Here is a 23,580-nt window from a genome sequence, read left to right as displayed (position 1 = left end):
CTCAGATCCCACCCGGTTCCCATAGCGCATGCATCCCTACTTTCATCCCTTCTTCTGGGGTGAGGTGCTGCCCCCCTGAAAACTGCAGCTCTAGGCAAGTGCCTTGTTTGCCTTGTGGTAAATACGCACCTGGTCATAAGTATATTATACATTAGCATAGTACTTCTGAACAGGAGAACAGAAAAATTAATGATATAGTCTCCTCTTTGCATTGCCTTTCTGTATGGCAGATTTCATAAATCTCTCCCAGTATGTGCAAGTTGAAACTTTGCCTTAATGCGTAGAAGCCACATTTAGTCTATGACTTGTCTCAGCTGAAATGCCGATAAATACTATAAGTCAATTTGTTAATCCATAAGATGAATCTGAAAGATAGCTCTACATTAAAAAAAAGGAAAATGAGTTTGCTGGCTAAAGCAAATGTTTGGCAAAAAAAATTTCTAGTTTGAGAAATTATACTGTGTATAGTCATCTTTGTTTCTTTGAATAAATGGTGTCAAACCTAATGGAAAAAAAGTCAAGAATGCCAGACATCAGAGATCTCTAAAGATTTCCTGATTTTTTTTTTTATTTTTTTTTAAACGGGTCCACCTTGCTTAACCAGCATGAATGTTTAGGTTTTGCTATCCCAAGCCAGTTTTCTTGCAATTGGACAAAAATAGTTTTCCAACTTTGGTTAGTAGTTATAACTATCCCTGTATGCCATTGGAAGAATTAACGTGTTTGTTTTCTTGACAGCCATAGGAATACTTGGGAAGAGCAAGGCTCACATTCAGAGTCTAAGCGCCTGGTGGACTCTGATGGAGAAGAGGAAGAAGCTAATCTAGAGAAGGACTATGACACAATTGACTCTTCCTGCAGCTTCCCAACCTACAAGACCATGGGTGCTATAGGTGTTGGGATTATACTGCTCTGCTTGCTGGCAGCTGTTTTTGCTTATATATCAGGAAAGTCAGGATGCACACTAGTAGATGTATCAACATCATGTGGAAAGGTTCGTGGCCATCACTGTGATCATGTTTATAAGTTTAAAGGAATTCCTTATGCCAGTTCCCCCACTGGACCGCTGCGTTGGAGGCCTCCTGGGGAGCTCACCTGCTGGAATGACACTCTTATTGCCACAGAGTTCAAGTCCATGTGTGCCCAAGTAAGGCCTTTGAGTGATACAGGAACAGTGATGGGCTCAGAAGATTGCCTGTATGTCAATGTGTGGACACCGTCACTGGATTATGAAGCCAAACTGCCAGTCATGGTTTGGATCCACGGAGGCTACCTTTTGATTGCCAGTGGTTCAGAGCCTGGCTATTCTCCCAATGAAGACCTGGTTAGGCACAGCCAAATAGTCCACATCAGCTTCAACTACCGTCTTAATGCGTTTGGATTCCTGGCATTGGAGGAACTACGAGAAGGATCTCCCACCAACACCTCTGGTACTTATGTACAACACAAAGCAAGCATAAATTTTGTATCTCTCAATGTTAAAATCTCAACAAATGTATATTTCCATTTGTATGCTTTATTTTTAATAGCAGATATTTACTTAATGCCTGTTTCATTTTCTGCTATTACTATAGAGTCTGGGGGGAGTTATTGTGCAGCTATTAGTTTCTTTGAGGAAGCAGATAAGGAGCTAGAGTACAGCTTCATTAGTGCTGAAGGTACTGTGAAAGAAAGGCCCAGTCACTACTACTACTACTACTACATCCTGCTATTATACATCTACATATTATACAGAAAAGCATATCCAATCTACTTACCTGTTTTAGTGAAAGGGCTTAATGGGACCTTCAAAAGCTTTTGTGCATGAGCTGACAGGTGCCCTGTTCAGATTTTGTATTAGTGCCATATAGATCTGTATTTTTCCTCTGCACCTCATTATCAGCAGGTCACAATAACAGTACATAGCTAATTCACAAACAAAATAACATTTTTTACAAGCATTGGCTATTGGCAAGTAGAAATCATGGAGATCAGAGTACTAAAAGTCCTTTCCTTGATTGCAAAGTCGTTGCAGAGGAGCACCTGAATAAAATCTCATTGCCAATTCATATATATGTGGATTGGATGCAGTTTGAACCGCATCCAATCCGCATGACATGTGAAATAACATTGCTTTCTATGGTGCCTGTTCACATATGTGCGGTGCAGAGGCAGTGCTGATTCAGGGCAGATTGAACAAGAGCCCTGTCCAATTTCTGAGCATTGTGGTCCAGTTAAGGTGCAGATTACAGGGTATTGACTTCTTTGGGACCGATTGTAAACCTGAATCTGATCTAACCATGACCTAAACCTGATGTAAACCTGACCTGAACCTGATGTAAACCTGACCCGCTGAACAATTACTGTATCAATTAGCTGTGAAACCTGAGCTTCAATCCACAAACATTTGTGAATCAACTCTTAGATTTGAGATGAGTTGGGAAAGTGGGTCCTTCATTCAGTGTTTAATGCTGGCCTCTGGTATTATAGGGTCAGTTCCCTTAAAAGTATATGTATTTAAGCTTTTGCTAGACACATACTGTAAGTGTAAATCCCCTTGAGAATGTCTTGTATCTCTTGGAATCTGCACTGGTAAGGGCACTACACTTGTATTCCTGGATCCACATACCTGCTGTATCCCACTCTTTTCAGTATTTCTTTCTGATATGAGAAACGTTACAGAAGAAACTGGAACACTCCTGCAGACAAGGATGGGCAGAAAACTCATAGGTGGATGGGACAAATTTGGAAATTAGCATAGGGAAATCTCATTGTTCAAGTATCCAAGATATAAAAAAATAAGAGTTCTCAAGCCTGCCTACAAGTGAAACATCATGTTTGGGTGAACTGACTCTTTTATTGAGATTATAATGCCAGCTTCTAGCTATGCATACCAATGTTTTTTTCCCCTTTATGTTACCTAAATGAGGTGCCTGTGTTTAGTTAGTATGTGATTCTCTCTAAAAAAAAAAAAAAAAAAAACAAATCCACACTAGTAGACATTTCAGTATACATTGAATTTTGCAAGTTCCATGAAAGAAACAAGCTTTTTCAAACTCCAACAGCCTTTTCAAGTATTAGCAAGCAAGAAGATGCTTGATAGAGGCTGTGGCGGTTGGTGAAAACCTGTTTGATTATTGCAATAAAGAAGGAGTTGCAGTCAGTGCTTCTGGTGAGGCATGTCCCATGTTGTGGTATTCTGGGTTCTGGATAACCAGCCAGCCGACTTTGTAAAGACAAAGTCTTTTCATTTTCCAAAACAGAACAAACAAAAAAAAAGCTCTTCTTCAGCAGACAAAACCAACCACTGCTGATAAAAACCTGACTAAGGCTCAACCTCAATTCCAATAATATGATAATGTGAATATCCAAGATCCAAGTATGTGTGTGCGAAACCTGGGGGACAGCTCAGTTATGAAAAAACACAATTTTATTATACTATCAAAGCATGCAATCACAAGAAACCAAATCCCCCAAAAAATCATAATTGGGCAATTATAAAAAACCCAGCAACTGCAAAAAAACAGGCATCTCCTCCATGCCTATAATAAATAGGGTGGAAAAATATAATGGTACCCTGTAATAGCAAAAACAAGGACAAAGTCCATGTTTACTGCTTACATAAGTGCGCTTGTGCAACATATAAAGCTTTAAAGTGCAGTTGAATTAGGTACAGAGCACTGTAGCATACAGAGTACTGGACTCTCAATAAAGTAGCTGGCCAGTCCCATCAGGAGGGCCCCGTTGGTACCTCAAATCAATCCCAAAAGTGCAGTGTGTCTTTAAGTGAATTATAGTGGAAGATCCCAAGGGAAAACTGTGTCTTTTAATCATCAGCATGCACCATTGCTGGTTTCATAATATGTGGAGAACAGTTTGTCACACTGTGTTCTTTCCAAATTGAAAACACTAGATTTTCCTAATAGAGGTACTGTATATATGAGGGTCATCTGGGACCTCAAACAGTGTGACTAGTAGATGCCAAAATTGAAGGAGACACCAGCTGCCATATGGAAGTCATATGTACTTATGGGCTCAGTAGAGTAGAGAAATATTTAGCCATTTAATGGTCATGAGAAGTCCATGAGGTCATATACATAGAGAGTCCTGGGTCTGGTCCATCTGTAGTGTGGGAGAGCCTCCTCAGAAGCTGGAAAAAGGGGAGGATCAAGAAAAAAGACTGACCAGTTTTGATGGTCACTCCAGCTGCATCAGAGGCAAAGGCAAAACAAAAGCTGTCCATACACTCTAGAACAACGAAAAAACTTTGGCTCACCAACAGCAAAACTAGTTGTTTACCTGGATTTTAAAGTGCCCACCTGCATCCAAAGAAACAGACACCATAGCTGAGCTGTGACCAGAACTCTTTCTGCAAGCATGTCCTGCTCCTCATCACAACTGACACCTGCTGACTGCTTCCTTGTCCTTTTCAGACCTCACCTGGAGGTGGGTTAACCACTTCAGGACCAAGATACCCATAGCCAAGGTTGGGTGCTCTTTCCTACCCAAAATCTCTCTGAGCCTCTATATTCTGAGTCCCATGTAAGGACTTAACAATCCTAGGGAAACTTCAAGTCAGTTTTCCCCTTTTATCGGAACCATCCCAGAACCCCTCACCCCGCATACAGTCAGGTCCATAAATATTGGGACATCGACACAATTCTAACATTTTTGGCTCTATACAGCACCACAATGGATTTGAAATGAAACAAACAAAATCCATTTTAATTCCTACATCGTTCACCTGATTTGGATGTAAATACCCTCAAATTAAAGCTGACAGTGCAGTTAAAGCACATCTTGTTCCTTTCGTTTCAAGTCCATTGTGGTGGTGTATAGAGCCAAAAATGTTAGAATTGTGTCGATGTCCCAATATTTATGGACCTGACTGTATATGAGATACCGAGCATTTGCAATCTCCTTAAAAGGACCACATCCCAAACAAAGGGGCACATCCAGGACCCATTCCTGGCATCCTGTACAATGTGCATCAGCTATTTGAAGAGTCAAGGTATATCTACAGCCTTAACTTTTTTTTTAAAGTTTTGGACAGATTAGTGAAGGGTTAAAGTAGATCTAAACCCCAAAACAAAAACGTAATATATTGCGACTTACCAGTCCTAAGATGCTGTGGCTGCATTAGATTACCTTTTCAGTCTAAGAATATTTTCAGCGAGTTCAGAAAATACCTGTTGATCTAACCAGAAATGTGCCATCATTGTCTCTTTCAGTGAAGTAAAACGAAAGTATAAAACACCATATAAATATTGTATAAACTACTACATATGAAAGCAGCCACTGATACAGAAAAAAACATAGGCATGAACAGATACAGTAGGAAATGTGTTATTCACAGGATTATCAGGTGAAAATAAAAGGAAAAAAGCCTATAAAAGAAAACAAATGCAGCCACCACATCTATGGACTGGTAAACTGAAAATATAAAATTTTTGTAGATTGTATATGCTTTAATACCAGTTTCTTAATCCCCATTGGGGACATAAACAACAATAAATTATGGCAGGTGGTATTTGTGTCTAAATCTTTTCTTTTACTGAATTATGCTTTAAGTCGGCCATTAATCACATACTCAGCAGATTCTTGGTGCTGAGCTATAGAAAGACATCTAAAACACCAAAATAAAATACAGTACATACAGTACGTATATGGGAGTTAAGCTGGCTATATACTAAGATTTTTGAGCATCTGTAAGCTTTGTACATTCGATGACTAGACAAATGTCATTCGAAAATACTTTAAAATGTTGTTTGCTTTTGACATTTAATTTTGGAATATATCTAATTTCCTGAACATACACTGTTAGAAACTTGTTTGTTCAAGAAAAAATTCCATTCTGCTCCTTCTAATTTTTTCATCACAATGAACATGAATGTTGATTTTACCCTACTAAAGAATACAAAATCGAACTAAGGAAAAATTTCAAACAAAAATGTACTAGTGTATGGTTAGTTTTAAATCATTACAGCTTGGTCAACTATCCACTTGCAGTTGTGACTGGACAGTGAAGGAGCAGCAGGTGACTGGTGATCTCATCTCTCTGCTCACACTGTCTCCTTCTGTCAGCATGTTCATTTGTCAGCACATGTGCATGAAGTAAACATGATTGGTCCATAATAAGTCAAGTTAAGGTACCTTGATTAGCTGCATATAAAAATACATTTAATGTTTATTAACAAATACATAACCACAGTCATTACTGTTTGTTGTAGACTGAGTTTAAGGCATGTGAGGATAATGTGTTTCTCAATCATTGACTTGTAGGAAATTATGGATTAATGGATCAGTTGGCTGCTCTGAAATGGGTACAGAAGTACATCCAATATTTTGGCGGTGACCCAAACAAGGTGACCATTTACGGCCAAAGCTCAGGTGAGAAAGTTGATTAAAGCTTCTAGCAGACACCAATTTTAAAAAATATACTTTAATTATGCTTTGTTTCTGGCCATCGTTTTATAAATTCTCTTTTTAATGAAGGAGGGACATCAGTCTGGACTATGATGGTGTCCCCTTTGGCCAAGGGTCTTTTTCATCGTGCCATTGATATAAGTGGATCCTCTGTATTTAAGGCCACTATGGCTGAGGCAGAGAAGGACAATCTGGTGTTCCTGAAGAAGACAGGCTGCAAAGATGCTGCGTGTTTGAGGCGGCTGAACGTAACCAAGATCCTTCAAGTAAGTTTCACCCACAGGTGAGAAGCTCATAGTCAATGAGCAGAAAGGACTTTGGGTTTTGCACTGCCTTTATTCAACTGTCCCAAGTAGGATAGGGTGGCCAATAACTGTAACTAATGATATACCATACTACCAAATGTGTGTGGAACGCTATCAGACCTACTATTTGGAAACAAGTATGTGGAAAACCCTTCAAAGTTTTCTGGTGAAAGGTACTGTTAATACAGCATAAAAAAATATTTTGAATCATAACCTACTCAACTGAATATAGCAAACGTATATATGGAAAACCCTCCAAAATTCTGGTATTTTGGGTGAGGGATACTGTTAATGCTACAGCATTCAAAGACATTTTAGACAACTGTACACCTTAAAACCTGTGGCAACAGTTTGATTAAGACCCTCTTCTGTTCTGGCATGACTGTACACAAAGCCAGGTCAAGACATGGTTTGAGGAGTTTGGTTTGTAGGATGTTCAGTAGCCTGCACAGGGCCCTGACCTGAACCTTACTGAACACCTTTGAAATGAACTGAAATGACCTCACAAATGCAATTTTATGGCTCAATAGCTAAAATTCCTACAGACACACTTCAAAATCGTATGGAAAGACTTCCCTGAAGAGTGGGGGCTCTTATAGGTGCAAAAGGGGGTGGATACCTTTGGAATGTAAAGTCCAACAAGCTCACATTGTTGTGGTGGTCAGGTGTCCACAAATGTTTGACCATGAAGTGTAGCATCATTTTCTTGGCTCCTTAATGTGAAGTTCCGCTTTAAAGATTGGTCCCCCGCTACCCATTAAGGATTGGCACCTTTTGGGGAGCGGGGGGGGGGGGTACCCGAATTTGACAGGTACCCACTCCCACTTCCGCCCCAGAAGACAACAGGGCCATTCAGGAAGTGCAGTGCCTGGAATACAGGATGCCCGGTGAAATGGGCTGCGGCGGGGGCAATGCGGGATCGCGGGACAGGTAGGTGGCTGTTTTTTAAAAGTCAGCAGCTACAGTTTTATTTTTTTACAGAGTGAGTGGAACTCCACTTTAAGTATATTAGTGCTGTTATTATAATTTGCAAGTTGATAATAGTAATAATGCCAGCTACAGAATTTCCCTTGCCAAGCCTACTCTATTGTGCATTGTTAAAATTGCCCTTTTCAGTAGCAACAACATAAACAACATAAACACAAGACATAGACATAGATGATTTATCTAAATCAGCTTATTGGTAATGTATGTTTTTTTGAGAAATATAATGTTACTTGCGTTACTTCTAGTCTATCCCTTGGGTGGAATACCCAGAATGGGCAGCTGAAGACTTGTGTGACTTGCCACAAAAAGGAAAATTCATTGGCCCATTGCCTGTAGTGGATGGATATGTGGTGCCATTTCCCCCACTGGATATATGGAAGGAGAAAAAAGAGGGCTTCAATGATGTGCCTTATGTGATTGGTACCTCTCTGCAAGAAACGGAGTTCGCGTAAGACAATTATTATCTCCTTAGATCAGTGAGGGGGTTCAGGAGAGGATTGGGTTCCTTTGGCCTTGGATGTCATTTAATTAATTTTCTGTAGCCATTACATAAAATCATGTGCTTTCCTACACTGTAAAAACTGCTTGGAGGTAGGGCTGAACTTTGCATCTCCCAGGCCCCCGGAACTGCTGTCTATTTTGACCCTCACTGCACCAATTGGATAAGAGGTAGCTCTGATCCCTTCTGCTCCTCTAGATAAGCATCAGCCTTTTTGGAGGGGGCACAGGTAAAACACTATAAAGCGGTGCAGACAAGACTGACAGACAAAAAATCACTGCGTCCCTTTGCTTACCTTTGTCTAGCCCACGAGGCACTTTTTCTCCCACGAATAAAATACACTATTTCTATCACTGACACCAACAATGGGGCATAATTCCAGCTACTGACATCAATAATGTGGCACTATTTCTTCCATTGACACCGATGATGGGGCACTATTCCTCCCACTGACACTGACGATGGGGCACTATTCCTCCCACTGACACCGACGATGGGGCACTATTTCTCTCACTGAAACCAATGATGGGGCACTATTTATTTCTCTGAAACCAACGATGGGGCACTATTCCTCTCACTGACACCAGTGATGGGGCTCTATTCCTCCCACTGACACCAAAAATGGGACACTATTCCAACCCCTAATACCAAAGATGCACTGTTTACTTCCACTGCGCCCCCCCTAAATTCTGAAGGACAGTAAAAACTGTCCCTTTGTTTAGAAAGCCTGGAGACTCCTGGTCTAAATGATAGTGAGGTTTGGTGTCCATTTTCAGAAAGCCCAAATCCCAGGGAGATAAGGATTTTATTATGTAAAAGAGCAAGTAGTGAGTCCAGCAGTCTTAGGCCCCTTTCAGACAGGGTAGACTCATCAGTGGATCTCCACTGATTTCCGCTGAGCATGTGGATGACAGGTCTGTGTCCACTCCTCTGTTGCAGAGTTGACACTGACACAGCCAGTTGTTTTCTATGGGGCAGTTGGATGGAAATGGACCACCTGTCCGTTTCCACCCTACTGTCATCCGATCCAACCTGCCACACAGATGTGGAACAGATTCCCATCCACCTGTTTATAGCATACAGGATCAGATCGGATGCCGACGGGTGTCAGCGGACACATGTCTGCTGACACCCACGGGTCTATAGAGGGCTATAGATGGTCCAATCGAGCAGGCGATCGAATTGACAGGCTGACCCGACCGGACCACCAGAGTGAAAGGGGCCTTATATGAACATCAATAAAAACAAAAATTTGGAGTTGAAACATAGAAAAGTTTGCAATCATAGTCCCCAGTTGGTGGTCCTTTTAGGGACGACTACAGGCCAATATAACATGCATACCTCCGAATGGCCATACAATGGATGTAAATCTGTAAAAAGAGAAAGCAGCCCATAGCAAAAAGAAAGAACACAAAAAAACACATAACACATAACAAGCTGGGAAAATCCCTGTTGGAGGATGATGGAAGCAAGCTGCTGTCTAGTTCACTCTGCTTTTCTACCATTAACAAGGCAGGTGGAGTGGGCAGTCAGGATGGGGTGTTATTCTACCTCATGCCAAATGCAGTTTTCACCTGTAGCTACAAGCAATGCACCCATGTTCTAATGTACCTATTAATGTCCCTTTTCTCCACAGCCCATTTTTTGCCAACCTGTCCAAGTGGACTGAAGAGGATTACCACTGGTTTGTCAAATGTGCGTGTTCTCCCACTGATTTGAATGGTAAACTTTATATGAATCTCTAGTTATACTTTTAAAGGATGACTTGTGTAATTTTCCTGTCCAGCACATCTGAACACATTTGGGGGAAGTCTGGCAGATGAGGCTCTGGATCTCTATCCCACCTCAGAGTTCTGCACCCAGCCTAAGCGATGTGTGGAGAAGACCTACATGACAATGGTGTCTGACCTGAGAGCCTCATGTCCCAACAATGAGCTGGCCAAACAAGCAGCAGGTACATATATAACTCATTTCTGGAAATTCCACTACATCTTTGTTTATAAAAGGGGCAAATGTAAAGCAAATCTGTTCTCTGCTCATGTATTTTTATTTTTTGGTATGTCTCTTTATTTCTTATTTCTTATCTTAGGCCTCATGCTTGGTGATACACTTTAAAGCCCAACTAAAGTCATACCCAGGGGCGGACTGACAACTCATGGGGCCCCAGGGCAATAGGGGATCATAAGGCCCGTGTCCTTGCCCAAACTCAAAAAAGCCTATGAAAAAGGTACCAGGGGCATCTCATGGGGCCCCCTACTGACCCCGGGCCCTCGGGCAGTGCCTGAGTTTCCAAATGGTCAGTCCACCCCTGGTCATACCTTTTTATATTTTTTTTTCCTGTACCCCTGCATGGATTTGTTCTTGATTTTGCCTAGAATACTCAGTGAAAATGACACCTCCTGCACTCCCAGTGCAATGTTCTATGCTACAAAAAGAAAAAAAACAGGATGGCGCAAACACCTAGAGCATTACCAGCAATTTATTAGGGAAAAATCCAATAAATGGCAAGTGGATACTCACAGAAGTAGAAGAAGAAAGGGTGTTAGAAACACACAGAAGATGCCGCAGTAAGTGGAAAACTGTATGTGGTCGTGCAACCCTGCCAAGTTGGCAAGCTGATGCATTTTGGGGACACTGGGTCTGGTGCCTCTTGGACTGCATAGTTGTATTTTGATTCCCTGCACAACTGCTATAACATGACTAGGGTATTAAAGATGATTTGTCCCCCATACTGTCTGACCACCACTCCATCACTCATCAGTACTTAGGTAACCCACACAAGACACAAATTATAGTTTAATAACCATAGCAGCCTTTTATTAACAAAGTGTATAAATAACAGCATAACATTAGGTACAATAAGAATGGACCCCAAGGTCCTTGTAGACATCTCTACCTAAAGTGGAACCAAAGTCTAGCTGTAAAAACAGCAAGCAGGCAGGCTTTTATTGCAGAAGAGACATGCACGGTCTCTTCTACAATAAAATGTCCCTACCTGCCTACTCACCATCTCCTGCGCAGCTCAGCCTACTGTACCGGGCCGGTCCCTGAGTGGACTGCTGAGATGATGAACTCCAATGCATGTTCAGGAGTGAAGCCATCCCATGCCAGCCAATGAAGAGGTCAGACGACCAACACACAGGAGAAGATGCCAGCACAGGATGGTTGGATGGGTAAGTATGGGGACTTTAGTTCAACTATAAGTTAGTACCTGTGTAGACTAATAGGGCAGCCCTCCAGCTAGACAACATAGACACAGAGGGAAACCGCACCAGATACAAACATGGACACCCCCAGTTCACTATCACTGAACTATAGCAAATAAGGGGATCCATACCCAAGACTGGTCCCTACCAATTTAACATTTGCCCATAATGACCACTTTTAGGCCCTTGAACCCTACCAGCTGCTTTGACTATCTGGACCAAATCTGGAACAGTTTTTTTTTAATCCAGACTCTTATTAGTATCAAAAGGCAAGACAAAAAATTTAAGAGTAGATGTCTACAATAGGTCAAGCCAGTATAACATTGAGTCACTACAACATTCCGCAGGCACCCTACAAATTATAAGGCAGAAATGAGTAACAGTTCATCTCACAGGACATGTAGTAACAACAATGATAGTAACCAGGGGCGGACTGACCATTTGGAAACTCGGGCACTGCCCGAGGGCCCGGGGTCAGTAGGGGGACCCATGAGATGCCCCTGGTACCTTTTTCATAGGCTTTTTTAAGTTTGGGCAAGGACACAGGGGCCCCATGATCCCCTATTGCCCGGGGGCCCCATGAGTTGTCAGTCCGCCCCTGATAGTAACTGAACAGTTTCCAACAAGTGGATCTAACTAGAGCAAAAATTGCTAATAGTATTATCAGCAGTACTTACATTTGTAGCAACCTATCCATCCCTAATTGTGCTGGGGCTAGTCTGGAGATGTCTGGCCAACCTTGCCAACTAGTTGAAATTTATGCAGGGCATTACGGTGACGATAGGCTGTGCAGTGAGGGCCATCCAGTATCTAGTAATCGGTTTTCTAGCTAAGTGCAGAAGATGGGAAATTGTAATAGAGACACCAGGTGGATACACTTTGGGGGTCAGGAGCTCCCAGTAAACACACTAGCGGGTCAGTGGGAATAATTATTTGAGTAACTGAGTAAATAGTATGTACAACCTTAGTCCAGTAGGATGTGAGTTTTGGGCAGCACCAAATCATATGGATGAAATCTCCTCTATGCAAACAACATTTAGGACACAAACAGATACAGTGTATCTCTCCTTCCCCAATCAAACTGTTTAGTTGGTGTTCTGTTGACCTGATGTAGTATGAACCTGTAACAGTTTACAGTGTAATGATAATAACCATCAAAATAAACCTAAAGAGAGGAGGATGGGGTGGAAAATTTTCCAGATGCCAGCTTTGACTGAAGACTTACTGGAATGCCCTTGAAGGCCCTCCTGTTCCTGTCTGACCCACTAATCAAGTAGGTACCCCTAACATCATATTTTAACTTAAAAAAAACCCTTCTATTCCAAACCCCTTTCAACCTAGTCATGTGGGCCCTATGTCTATGTCTCGATTACTACTATGTCTACCTGACTGCATATCTATTTCTGTTACTACAGTTGGGCTTCAAGCTTTTTAAAGTATTTGAACTCAGTGGGGGTATAGGGGAACTTTTCAAAGAAAACCCCATGTAGCTTTCCCCTAGAAAAAGTAGATCAAAAGAATGAATAAATGGAACCTATCTATCTGATGACCATTCATTGTCCTGTATTGTCCAAGAAAAAAATAAGAATAAAAGCAAAAAGGGGAGCAGCTCTCTAATTTCTTGGAAGTCAAGAAAGAAGCAATTTAAAAATATGTATAGACAAGCACTCCTCAGGATGCAAATAATATCACATGTAAAAACAGTCCGTAATTCCTTACTCCAAACTAACTGTGCCAAAAAGAAATCATATACCATAATATGTTATAAGCCGCGAAAACAAAAGAGCTCTGGTGAGTTTATTTAATTTGGCTGGTGGTGGATTTTTCACAGTGTGATGGCATTCTAACAAGAAGCAGGAATATTTATGAAGATTGCATAATTGAATATGAGCTAATTTGCACGTTTATTTATGGACGTTTAAAAATATTGAAAAATAGATTGATAATATGCATGGACACTTACCCTGTATGTAAGCACATATAATATTGATTATAGATATAAGTCCCATATGTGATAGTATTGAAGATTTTTGTTTTCATGGGTTATAACCAGGGGCAGACTGACAACTCATGGGGCCCCAGGCAATAGGGGATCATGGGGCCCGTGTCCTTGCCCAAACTCAAAAAAGCCTATGAAAAAGGTACCAGGGGCATCTCATGGGGCCCCCTACTGACCCCGGGCCCTCAGGCAGTGCCCGAGTCTCCAAATGGTCAGTCCGCCCCTGCTTATAACATATTATATTATGGTATATGATTTATTTTGGCACAGTTAGTTTGGAGTAAGGAATTAAAGTCTGTTTTTTTCATGTGATATTATTTGCATCCTCAGGAGCGCTTGTCTATACATTTTTATATTGCTTCTTTCTTGGTTCCCAAGAAATTAGAGAGCTGCTCCCCTTTGTTTTTCTTCTTCCTTTTCCTCTTTTTTGTTTGGAATTTAAAATAGTGATATCTATGTCCGTTGGCGCAGTCCAATATTAAAATATACATAATTGTCCTGTAATTGCAGCTGTGTTGTCCAGCCCTGTCTACCGGTATCAGGTCACCTACACTCCATCCCGACCAGTTAGACTCAATAACCTCTTCTCCTATGAAAGCTGGTTCTCCTTTCACATGCTGGATACCCTGGGATTTTTCGGAACTCTGGATTACTCACTTGGAGAGACCACAGAAGAAGATCGAGACTTTCAGAGACTGATGAGAAAATACTTTGTTCACTTTGCTAAAGACGGTAAGAACAATTGTCAGGGATGTTGTCAACTAGAAGCCAGCAGAATGCACACAGTGGGTCCAAGCTGCAGCATTCCCAACTGAAGTGCTTTGCAGATGCTGAAATGTAAAGGCTGCCTTTGCTAAAAATGCTAGTTGTCTGCTTGTCTCTGATTTCAGCTTTGAGGAAAGATTAGAAGAACTGAATTTATTCTCTCTTGAGAAGAAGAGATTAAGGGGGGATATGATCTCCATGTATAATACATAAGGGGGGATATGATCTCCATGTATATTACATAAGGGGGGATATGATCTCCATGTATAATACATAAGGGGGGATATGATCTCCATGTATATTACATAAGGGGGGATATGATCTCCATGTATAATACATAAGGGGGGATATGATCTCCATGTATAATACATAAGGGGGGATATGATCTCCATGTATATTACATAAGGGGGGATATGATCTCCATGTATAATACATAAGGGGGGATATGATCTCCATGTATATTACATAAGGGGGGATATGATCTCCATGTATAATACATAAGGGGGGATATGATCTCCATGTATAATACATAAGGGGGGATATGATCTCCATGTATAATACATAAGGGGGGATATGATCTCCATGTATATTACATAAGGGGGGATATGATCTCCATGTATAATACATAAGGGGGGATATGATCTCCATGTATATTACATAAGGGGAGATATGATCTCCATGTATAATACATAAGGGGGGATATGATCTCCATGTACATTACATAAGGGGGGATATGATCTCCATGTATAATACATAAGGGGGGATATGATCTCCATGTATATTACATAAGGGGGGATATGATCTCCATGTACATTACATAAGGGGGGATATGATCTCCATGTATAATACATAAGGGGGGATATGATCTCCATGTATATTACATAAGGGGGGATATGATCTCCATGTATAATACATAAGGGGGGATATGATCTCCATGTATAATACATAAGGGGGGATATGATCAACATGTATAATACATAAGGGGGGATATGATCACCATGTATAATACATAAGGGGGGATATGATCAACATGTATAATACATAAGGGGGGATATGATCTCCATGTATAATACATAAGGGGGGATATGATCACCATGTATAATACATAAGGAGGGATATGATCACCATGTATAATACATAAGGGGGGATATGATCACCATGTATAATACATAAGGGGGGATATGATCAACATGTATAATACATAAGGGGGGATATGATCTCCATGTATAATACATAAGGGGGGATATGATCACCATGTATAATACATAAGGAGGGATATGATCTCCATGTATAATACATAAGAGGGGATATGATCTCCATGTATAATACATAAGGGGGGATATGATCTCCATGTATAATACATAAGGGGGGATATGATCTCCATGTATAAATACATCAGTGGTTCATATAGTGAACTCGGTGTAGAGTTATTCACCCTGAGGTCATCACAGAGGACAAGGGGGCACTCTTTACGTCTGGAGGATACAAAATGTAATCTCCAATTACGGAAAGGTTTCTTCACAGTGAGAGCTGTGAAAATGTGGAATAGAATCCCTCAAGAGATGGTTCTGGCCAGCTCAGTGGATTGCTTTAAAAAAGTCCTTGATTGTTTCTTGGATACACAGAATATAACTGGATACTAACATTTATAGGTAACGTTGATCCAGGGAATATCCGATTGCCTCTCGAAGGATCAGGAAGGAATTTTTTTCCCCTGCAGGAGCAAATTGGATCATGCTTTGCTGGGTTTATTTGCCTTCCTCTGGATCAACTGTGGGTGTAGGATTATAACTTTTTTTGTTCTTTAATGGTTGAACAGGATGGACGTTTGTCTTTTTTTCAACCAGACTATGTAACTATGTAAGAATTATATTAGACTGAGGAACTGAGCTGACTGACTGTGACAATTACAAATTCAATTTAAATCACAAATGTATTTATTGCACAAGCACTAAGGCCTATAGGGCACTCCACAGGCAACACAACCGGAATTTGAAAATCAGATCCATTACAAATGGTCTATTCATTATCTGAATCCAAATTATAGAACAAATTTGGAAATTTAATTAATCTCCCTATGGGCCCAAACTAATATCACATCATGTGACATCATCCAAATTTAACACATGCATTCGTTAAGCCGCCCATACATGGGTCGAATTCCGAGGGAATTTTCTTTCGAAAATTTTTTTGAGAAATTTTGTTCGAATTTCACACCATTAGAGGGCCACGGCAATGGTGACCATCGGATCTGAGTGATCAGGCATGTTGGAAATGTTTTTGAAAAAGGAACAAATTTCTAATCAATGATGGGAGAATCGGGTGAGAAATGTATTCGAAAAAGAAACGAGCATGAGCTGTGACCTGGAAAGAAAAGAAAATTCTTGGCCACGAAAATTATTTTCTGTAGCAACACGTGGTGAAATGAAAGGCTTGGTTGGTCGAATTTCGAAATCAATGGTACAATTGAGTACTGTCCGTGATACTTTTTTTATTTGCACTAACATACAATTTTGAGGACAAGCTTTCGGGGAATGTCCCCTTCTTCAGGTCTAAGCAGTACTCAATTGTTTCTGTCGCAAATGCACTAATTTACAATCACCTCAAGCAAAATCAATGGTGGAACCATCAGATTACAAAATGCACAAAATTTCCAATTTTGTAAAGAAAATTAATTCGGAATTCGATGTATGGCCTGCATTTATTTCTTAATAACTTTTTTTAGGATTTGATGACATTCGCTACTATTGTTCATTAAGAGATTTCTATACACCCGAATCTCCAAAAATCTAATTTTCGTCCAAAATTCAATTCATAGTGAAACGAAACACACACGTCTAGTTTTGAGCAGACACCGATTGGCATTTCATGGATTCTAATTTTATTTATTTTTACAGGAAGCATGCCACCTGAATGGCCAGAGTACCCCAATGGGACGGCGCTCTTGTCCACGTCGCTCTCTGTGGAGAAGAACTATCGCTCAGCTCAGTGTGCACTCTGGGAGAAGTACAACATGTTTCCGTATGCCTGGATAAACTGAGGAATACTTCTTTCCAGGAAATCTATTGTAAGAATAATATGGAGGTTGACTCCTGAAACTGACACTTGCCTGGCTGTCACATCAGTTCAGAGGCTTGAATGCTTTGGTGATCAACCTGAAACAAAAATGCACAATTGCAAACTTGTTTTGGGTCACTAGCTCAAAAAGAATTAAAGCCAAAGACAACCAGGAATCCAGCATTTTTTATGTCAAAGGTCAGCAGTGACAGCTCCTGAATTTTGCTCAGTTCAGGTTTCAGTTACGTTTTCGGGACTTAAAGTAGAACTATCGGCAAAACTTTTTTTTCCATTTTTTATAGGGGAAGGGAGGGTTGTAACTCCTGCAAGATTTTTTTTCGCCATCTGTATCCCATTGTGGAGATTTCCCTCCACTTCCTGTCCGATAGCCAAACAGGAAGTGAGAGGAAATCCCTCCAAATTAATGGAATTTCTTGGGGACCCCCAAGTCACCAGTCACTAGTGTCCCCATTGGAATTATCCCCCCCTTATTACTTTTCTGGGGACAAACCATAATTTGGGATTTTTTTTTACTTTCATTGATAATGGTAAACAGGACAAATAGAGAGGGGGAATCTCTCTAACGGGGTGCACACAGCAATAAAAACTGACAGGGGTTCTAATCCATCGCCACTCCATCCAAAACTAAAAAAAGAAGTTTTGCCTTTCGTTATACTTTAAAGGGGAGTTCCAGCCATTTTTGTGTTTATTAAAAGTCAGCAGCTACCAAAACTGTAGCTGTTGACTTATAATAAACACACACTCACCTGTCCCGGAGTCCAGTGATGTTCTCGCCTGCGCAGTCCCTTCTCCCCTTCTCTCCTCCACAGCGCTGGCATCTCTACTGTGGGCACCAGGCTGTGACAGCTTGTGGCTTCACAATCGGGTGCCCACTGCGCATGCACGAGTCGCACTGCACTTTCTAACTGGTCCAGCAGTCTTCTGGGACTTGTGAAAATTCCCAGGAGACTGCGGGAGGAAGGAGGGGGCCAAACCTCCGGCTCCATTTTCTGTGGTGAACTGAGCCAGAAGTGGGAGTGGGTACCTGTCAACAACAGGTATCTGCTCCCCCTTCCCCCCCAAAAGATGCCAAATTTGGCAGTGGAGGAGGGAGGAGGCAAATAGACGGAGCTTCCATTTTTAAGTGGAACTCAGCTTTAAGTGTTACTAAACCCCAGACCCTGCATTCATTATATCTGGTCTCCCACAGTACACGGAACATTGAAATGCAATTCATTTAGTAAATATAAACTGCTAAATAACTTTTTCATGAGCAATATTGACTTCTGTAGTATAGCAGTCTTGTGACTTCTAGCAGTGTCCAGCTGAGCACATGTTAAAGCTTGTAGGAGGAGTTTTCATTCTAGGAGGATGCAGGACCCTGACCTCTGTCTGGACAGTGCTGATTGGCCCTGTGCTGATCCCATGCACCCTCCCAAAGAAAGAAAAAAACTCTCTAGCAAAACACACCAAACTGAGCATGTGCTGCTTGCCCCCAAGGCTGTGTTCTATCAGCAGATGGATCGGGGTCAGTAAAGAAAGAGAGGAACAGAAAAGATAGGATCAAACAGCATTTTTAGACAATGTGGAGAATTAACCCCTTAGGTTCCACAGTGAGTACAACAAGCGTGCTTTACTGCATATACAAACTGATTTTACTATTGTGGGGTTACTAACACTTTAAAAATCCAAAGTTGCCTTTTGCAGTTTCCTCTAGGGGTACATTTCTAGGGGTACATTAAAAACAGTTTTTTTTTACTCAGAGTTGTGATTTAAATCTATGCTTGGGATCACATGTTAGAAAACAAAACCTTTTCCATTTGAAAGTAAAGAAGAGGGACAGAAGTATCACTGCTTTGTTAACAGTATTGCAGTTTTTCCAACCAGAGCTTCATATAGACATCACACTGTCCAGGCTTCATGCACATGGCGGTACAGTGGCCATACAGCTTCCATAGCCTGTGTAATACCCCCTGGGCCTGCTGCAGTTGAGTACAGCTGCCCATTGAAGGGAAAGAAGTATCTGTACACAGTCATGCACCAGGGGTTATGTAAAGTACCTGCATGCACACTGACGTATTTTCCAAACGCACACTATCTGCGAGCTTACAGCCAGGGTTGCTGTTAGAAACCATGGGACCCCATAAAGCCAACCTGACAGGGCACCCCATCCCAAAAAAACAGTTTACCTTTCTTCAGTTATGAATGAAGACTGAGTGAGCAGTACTGATTATTATTATACAGTATTTATATAGCGCCAAAGGGTTTGCTCAGCGCTGTACAGTAGCAAGGGGGACATAACATGAGACAAGACAGTAACAATACAATACACGAGGGGTTCGAGGGTCCTGCTCTTTCGAGCTTACAATCTAGGAGGGAGGGGAAGGTGGCACAGGAGGAGATGGCTGTGGGGGATGGAGTGGTGGGTGGAGTGGAGGAGGTTAGTTGTTAGGTGAGGTCGGGTGTTAGGTGAGGTTGGGGTAGGCTTCCCTGAAGAGGAAGGTTTTCAGGGTGCGCCTGAAGGTGAGGAGGGTAGGTGACATTCTGATGGATTGGGGTAGGGAGTTCCAGAGGATAGGGGAAGTCCTAGAGAAGTCCTGCAATCGGGCGTGGGAGGAGGAGACCAGGGAGCTAGAGAGCAGGAGGTCCTGTGAGGAGCGGAGGGCACGAGTAGGGTAGTATCTGGGTATCAGGTCAGTTATGTAGTTCGGGGCGGCATTGTGAGTGGCCTTGTAGGTCAGGGTTAGCAGCCTGAACTTGATGCGTTGGGCAATCGGGAGCCAATGAAAGGATTGGCAGAGGGGGGAGGCAGATGTGGAGCGCTTGGTGAGGTGGATGAGTCTGGCCGCTGAGTTTAGGATCGACTGGAGTGGGGATAGCGTTCATTTGGGTAGGCCAGTGAGGAGGGAGTTGCAGTAGTCCAGGCGTGAGATGATGAGGGAGTGTACAAGTTGTTTGGTGATGTCTGGGGTGAGGAATGTGCGTATCTTGGAGATGTTGCAGAGGTGGATCAGTTCCCGTAACTGCCCCCCCACCGTGCCGATCACCCTCCTTTCCCACATTTGATTAAGCCAGCTGTCTGGGCCCCTCTGTTGGCCTGGGCCCCGTACAGTGGTACCCCCTTATCCACGGCCCTGCTTACAGCAGTGCACATGCAGGTGCTTTATGCCACCCCGCTGCATGACTGCGTACAGCTGCTTCATCTCATTCCTCGCAATTGATGGTTGTACACAGCAGCAGTGGGTCCCAGGAGAGACTCTGCATAATGCGCGGCTCCTGGCTGGCCATATGCATGAAGCAGAACAATGACGTCTTGTTTGTACAAGCCATGACCCTTTTTGTTCTCATTGTTCTAGTACAGATTATTGCTAGAATAGGCTACTTGGGGCAATATGGGGGTCTGCGTTACCTATATCCAAAACTGCTTTATAACTCTACGGACTACTAAACAAGAGAAATGAAATGAGGTGTGACTTCATGATTCCTGAACTGTAAAGAGGCTTTGCTCTCCTCTTAACATATCTGGCATTAACATGTCTGGTAACACCTTAATTCCTTTGAAGAATAAAGCCACAAAAGGTCCAGAAGTTAACAGAAGAGGGGAATAAAATAACAAAAAGTTTTTACAATTTGTACATTTTGAAGCTTGATGTTCCTATTATTCCTGCTGCTGACCTAGGGCAACAAACCAGCTTCCTAAGTGATTTCACAGTCTCTTAACTTTATCTTCATATCAGAGTCCTCTACAGTCCACAGTCCCTTCAGCCCTGATTTTTATTATACAGGATGTATATAGCCAACGCAGTTTGCTTTATGAAATAAAGGGAGTCGGTACTCTTACAATACAAATATAATACAAGAGGGCCCTGCTCATGAGAATTTACAATCTATGAAGGAAAGGGCAAGTGATACAAAAGTCAATAACTACAAGAAATTATCTTATGGAGAAAGAAAAAAGTCCAGGCCAGGGGAGGTGGGATAGGCTTCTCTAAAGAGATGATAGCTGGACACATGAGGTATGGAGTTTCAGAGTATGAGAGAGGCTCTGGAGAAGTGTTCAAGTCGAACATGGGAGTAGGTGACCAGGGGGCTGGAGAACAGGAGGACTTGAGAGGTATGGAAAGGATGGTTTCTGTGATGTTCTGATACATGGTTGGTGATGTAGCTTAGGGCAGAGATTTGGATAGCTTTGTATGTTGTTTTTAGGGGTTTGAATTTGACATTCCTTGGTGCGATCATAAGCCAAGAGATTGGCAAAGAGGGGGAGTGACTGCCGAACAGTTGGCAAAATGGATAAGTCTGGCAGCAGCATTCATGATAGGATGAAGGGGAGATACCCTTTGTAAAATTAGGCCAACCAAAATGGAATGTGGATAGAAAATATAAGGGGCCCCAAAGACTGAGCCTGATGGGTCTCCAATAACCTCTGAAATTAGTTGGTTAATATACTTGTTTTCAATAAACAGGCTTTGCCATTGGTCTGGTGTGCTCTTTTTTCTGCATTACGGTAAATACAGGCCTGGTTCTAGACTTTATTCAAGGAAGGGCAACTGTCCTCTAATTCTACTAACATGAAGTGGGCCCTGTGGATGGAATGGACATGAAAGCTACAATTACATTTTTTATACAGAGACTTTTAAGATCAATTGCAGCATGTGGGCAACATGCCTTGGACACAATTCTATCTGATGGAATAATTCAGTTTGGATTGCTTTAATAAAAAGTAATTAATTTCTGTAAAATGTTTTCTTCCACGACTTTCTGTTCTTATAATGGATTGCAAATGGTGTTACATGTGTCACAGCAAACCCTGTGAGACAAGAAAATGTGCATTACCCATAGCAATAAGCCTGGTGTCTGGACAATGGTGGCTGCAAGAACTAGAGAAACATATCTCCACCATCATGATGAATTGAGGTTTTTGTTTGCTGAAGTTGGATGGTTGAATGGAAAGGGACCATTTAGGTGCTTAGATCCATCACATGAAACATTGGGTCTGAAAGTCCTTCACAATCAGAGACCCTCTGCTTCCGGGTACTCCGGTTTCCTCCCACACTCCAAAGACATGCTGTTAGCAGGGGCGGACTGACCATTCGAGCACTCGGGCACTGCCCGAGGGCCCGGGGTCAGTAGGGGGCCCCATGAAATGCCCCTGGTACCTTTTTTATAGGCTTTTTTGAGTGTGGGCAAGGACACAGGGGTCCCATGATCCCCTACTGCCCGGGGGCCCCATGAGTTGTCAGTCCGCCCCTTGCTGTTAGGTTAATTGGATCCTGTCTAAATTGGCCCTAATATGTGTATGTATGTGAGTTTAGGGACCTTAGATTGTACACCCCTTGAGGGTTAGGGACTGATGTGAATGTACAATATATATGTAAAGTGCTGCATAAATTGACGGCGCTATATAAGTACCTGAAATAAATAAATAAGTATACAGTAAATGAAGGGGGCTGTGGTGTCACCCTGTCAGAGGGAAGGCTAGTGACACCCTGCAATCAGATTTCCTCAGTCTTCCGGAAGACAGAGGGCATCTTGTAGCCACAAATAAGAACTACAGAAGGAAAACTTCTGACTGAAGATGAGTATTGCAGCCTGAGTGGCTTTTATTTTTTTAAACCTGCTAGAGGACAATGTTTAATTTAATATTTTGCTTAGATCTGGGCTGTAAAATGTATCTAAAAGCAGAGTGGTTTTGAAGAGTGATGAAAAGTAGAGTGCTGAAGGTTTAGAACCCCCGTTAGGTATTTATTTCTGTCTGTGTCCCAGTTGGTGGAATTTAGCCTTTCAATTTACCAAAATCACTGGGACTAAAAAATTATTATTATTATACAGGATTTATATAGCGCCAACAGTTTGCTCAGCGCTTTACAATATAACGGGAGACAATACAGCAACAATACAGTTCAGTACAAGAGGGTTAGGAGGGCCCTGATCCTGGGAGCTTACAATCTAAGAATCTTGAAAAATTACGAGAAATCCAAAATGTTGAGTTATCACCAGCAAAGGAAAAAAGGGAAAATCTTTCAATGGTGGATATATTTTGGTGCTGGCCACAAGAAGAATTCTCTCACTTTGGAGAGACATCCTCCAGCTTTCTATTGTTTCCATGGGACAGGGAGTGAAGGGAAATATCTCCAGTGGGACACTAAAAATGTTTACCTTTGGATACAAGTATATTTCATACCATCGTGTTTAGTTTTGGAAGGAATGGGAAATTTAGGTTTTCTTTTGTGATCTGCAGCCAGTTTTCAATTGGGCAGATTTTGCTTTACTGTCTCTCTGAAAGACATAACAGAAAGTAAAAGAAGATCTATGTAATGTGAGAAGAAATTCCCACTTAGTTGTTGGGCTAGGTAT

At 41.8% G+C, this 23,580-nt stretch overlaps 1 protein-coding gene across 3 annotated transcripts in view; it reads left to right on the top strand.

The window, feature by feature from the left end:
• LOC149449021 (uncharacterized) overlaps positions 1 to 21,965 on the top strand; it is a 42,261-nt gene extending 20,296 nt beyond the window's left edge. For all 3 annotated transcript variants that reach the window (XM_089693930.1, XM_089693931.1, XM_089693929.1), the window contains exons 2-9: positions 739 to 1,430; positions 6,262 to 6,369; positions 6,475 to 6,671; positions 7,943 to 8,145; positions 9,833 to 9,891; positions 9,983 to 10,150; positions 13,912 to 14,133; positions 17,064 to 21,965. In XM_089693930.1, coding sequence (XP_089550056.1) covers positions 739 to 1,430; positions 6,262 to 6,369; positions 6,475 to 6,671; positions 7,943 to 8,145; positions 9,833 to 9,891; positions 9,983 to 10,150; positions 13,912 to 14,133; positions 17,064 to 17,206 — 1,792 coding nt within the window. In that variant the 3' untranslated portion in view covers positions 17,207 to 21,965. The remainder of the gene's footprint in view (positions 1 to 738; positions 1,431 to 6,261; positions 6,370 to 6,474; positions 6,672 to 7,942; positions 8,146 to 9,832; positions 9,892 to 9,982; positions 10,151 to 13,911; positions 14,134 to 17,063) is intronic.
• The last annotated feature ends 1,615 nt before the right edge of the window (positions 21,966 to 23,580 follow it).

This window comes from Staurois parvus, unplaced genomic scaffold (genome assembly GCF_062004578.1).
Source record: "Staurois parvus isolate SC_StPar_1 unplaced genomic scaffold, SC_StPar_1.0 ptg000641l, whole genome shotgun sequence".
NCBI lineage: Eukaryota > Metazoa > Chordata > Amphibia > Anura > Ranidae > Staurois > Staurois parvus.
This window is presented reverse-complemented; position numbering and strand designations above follow the sequence as displayed.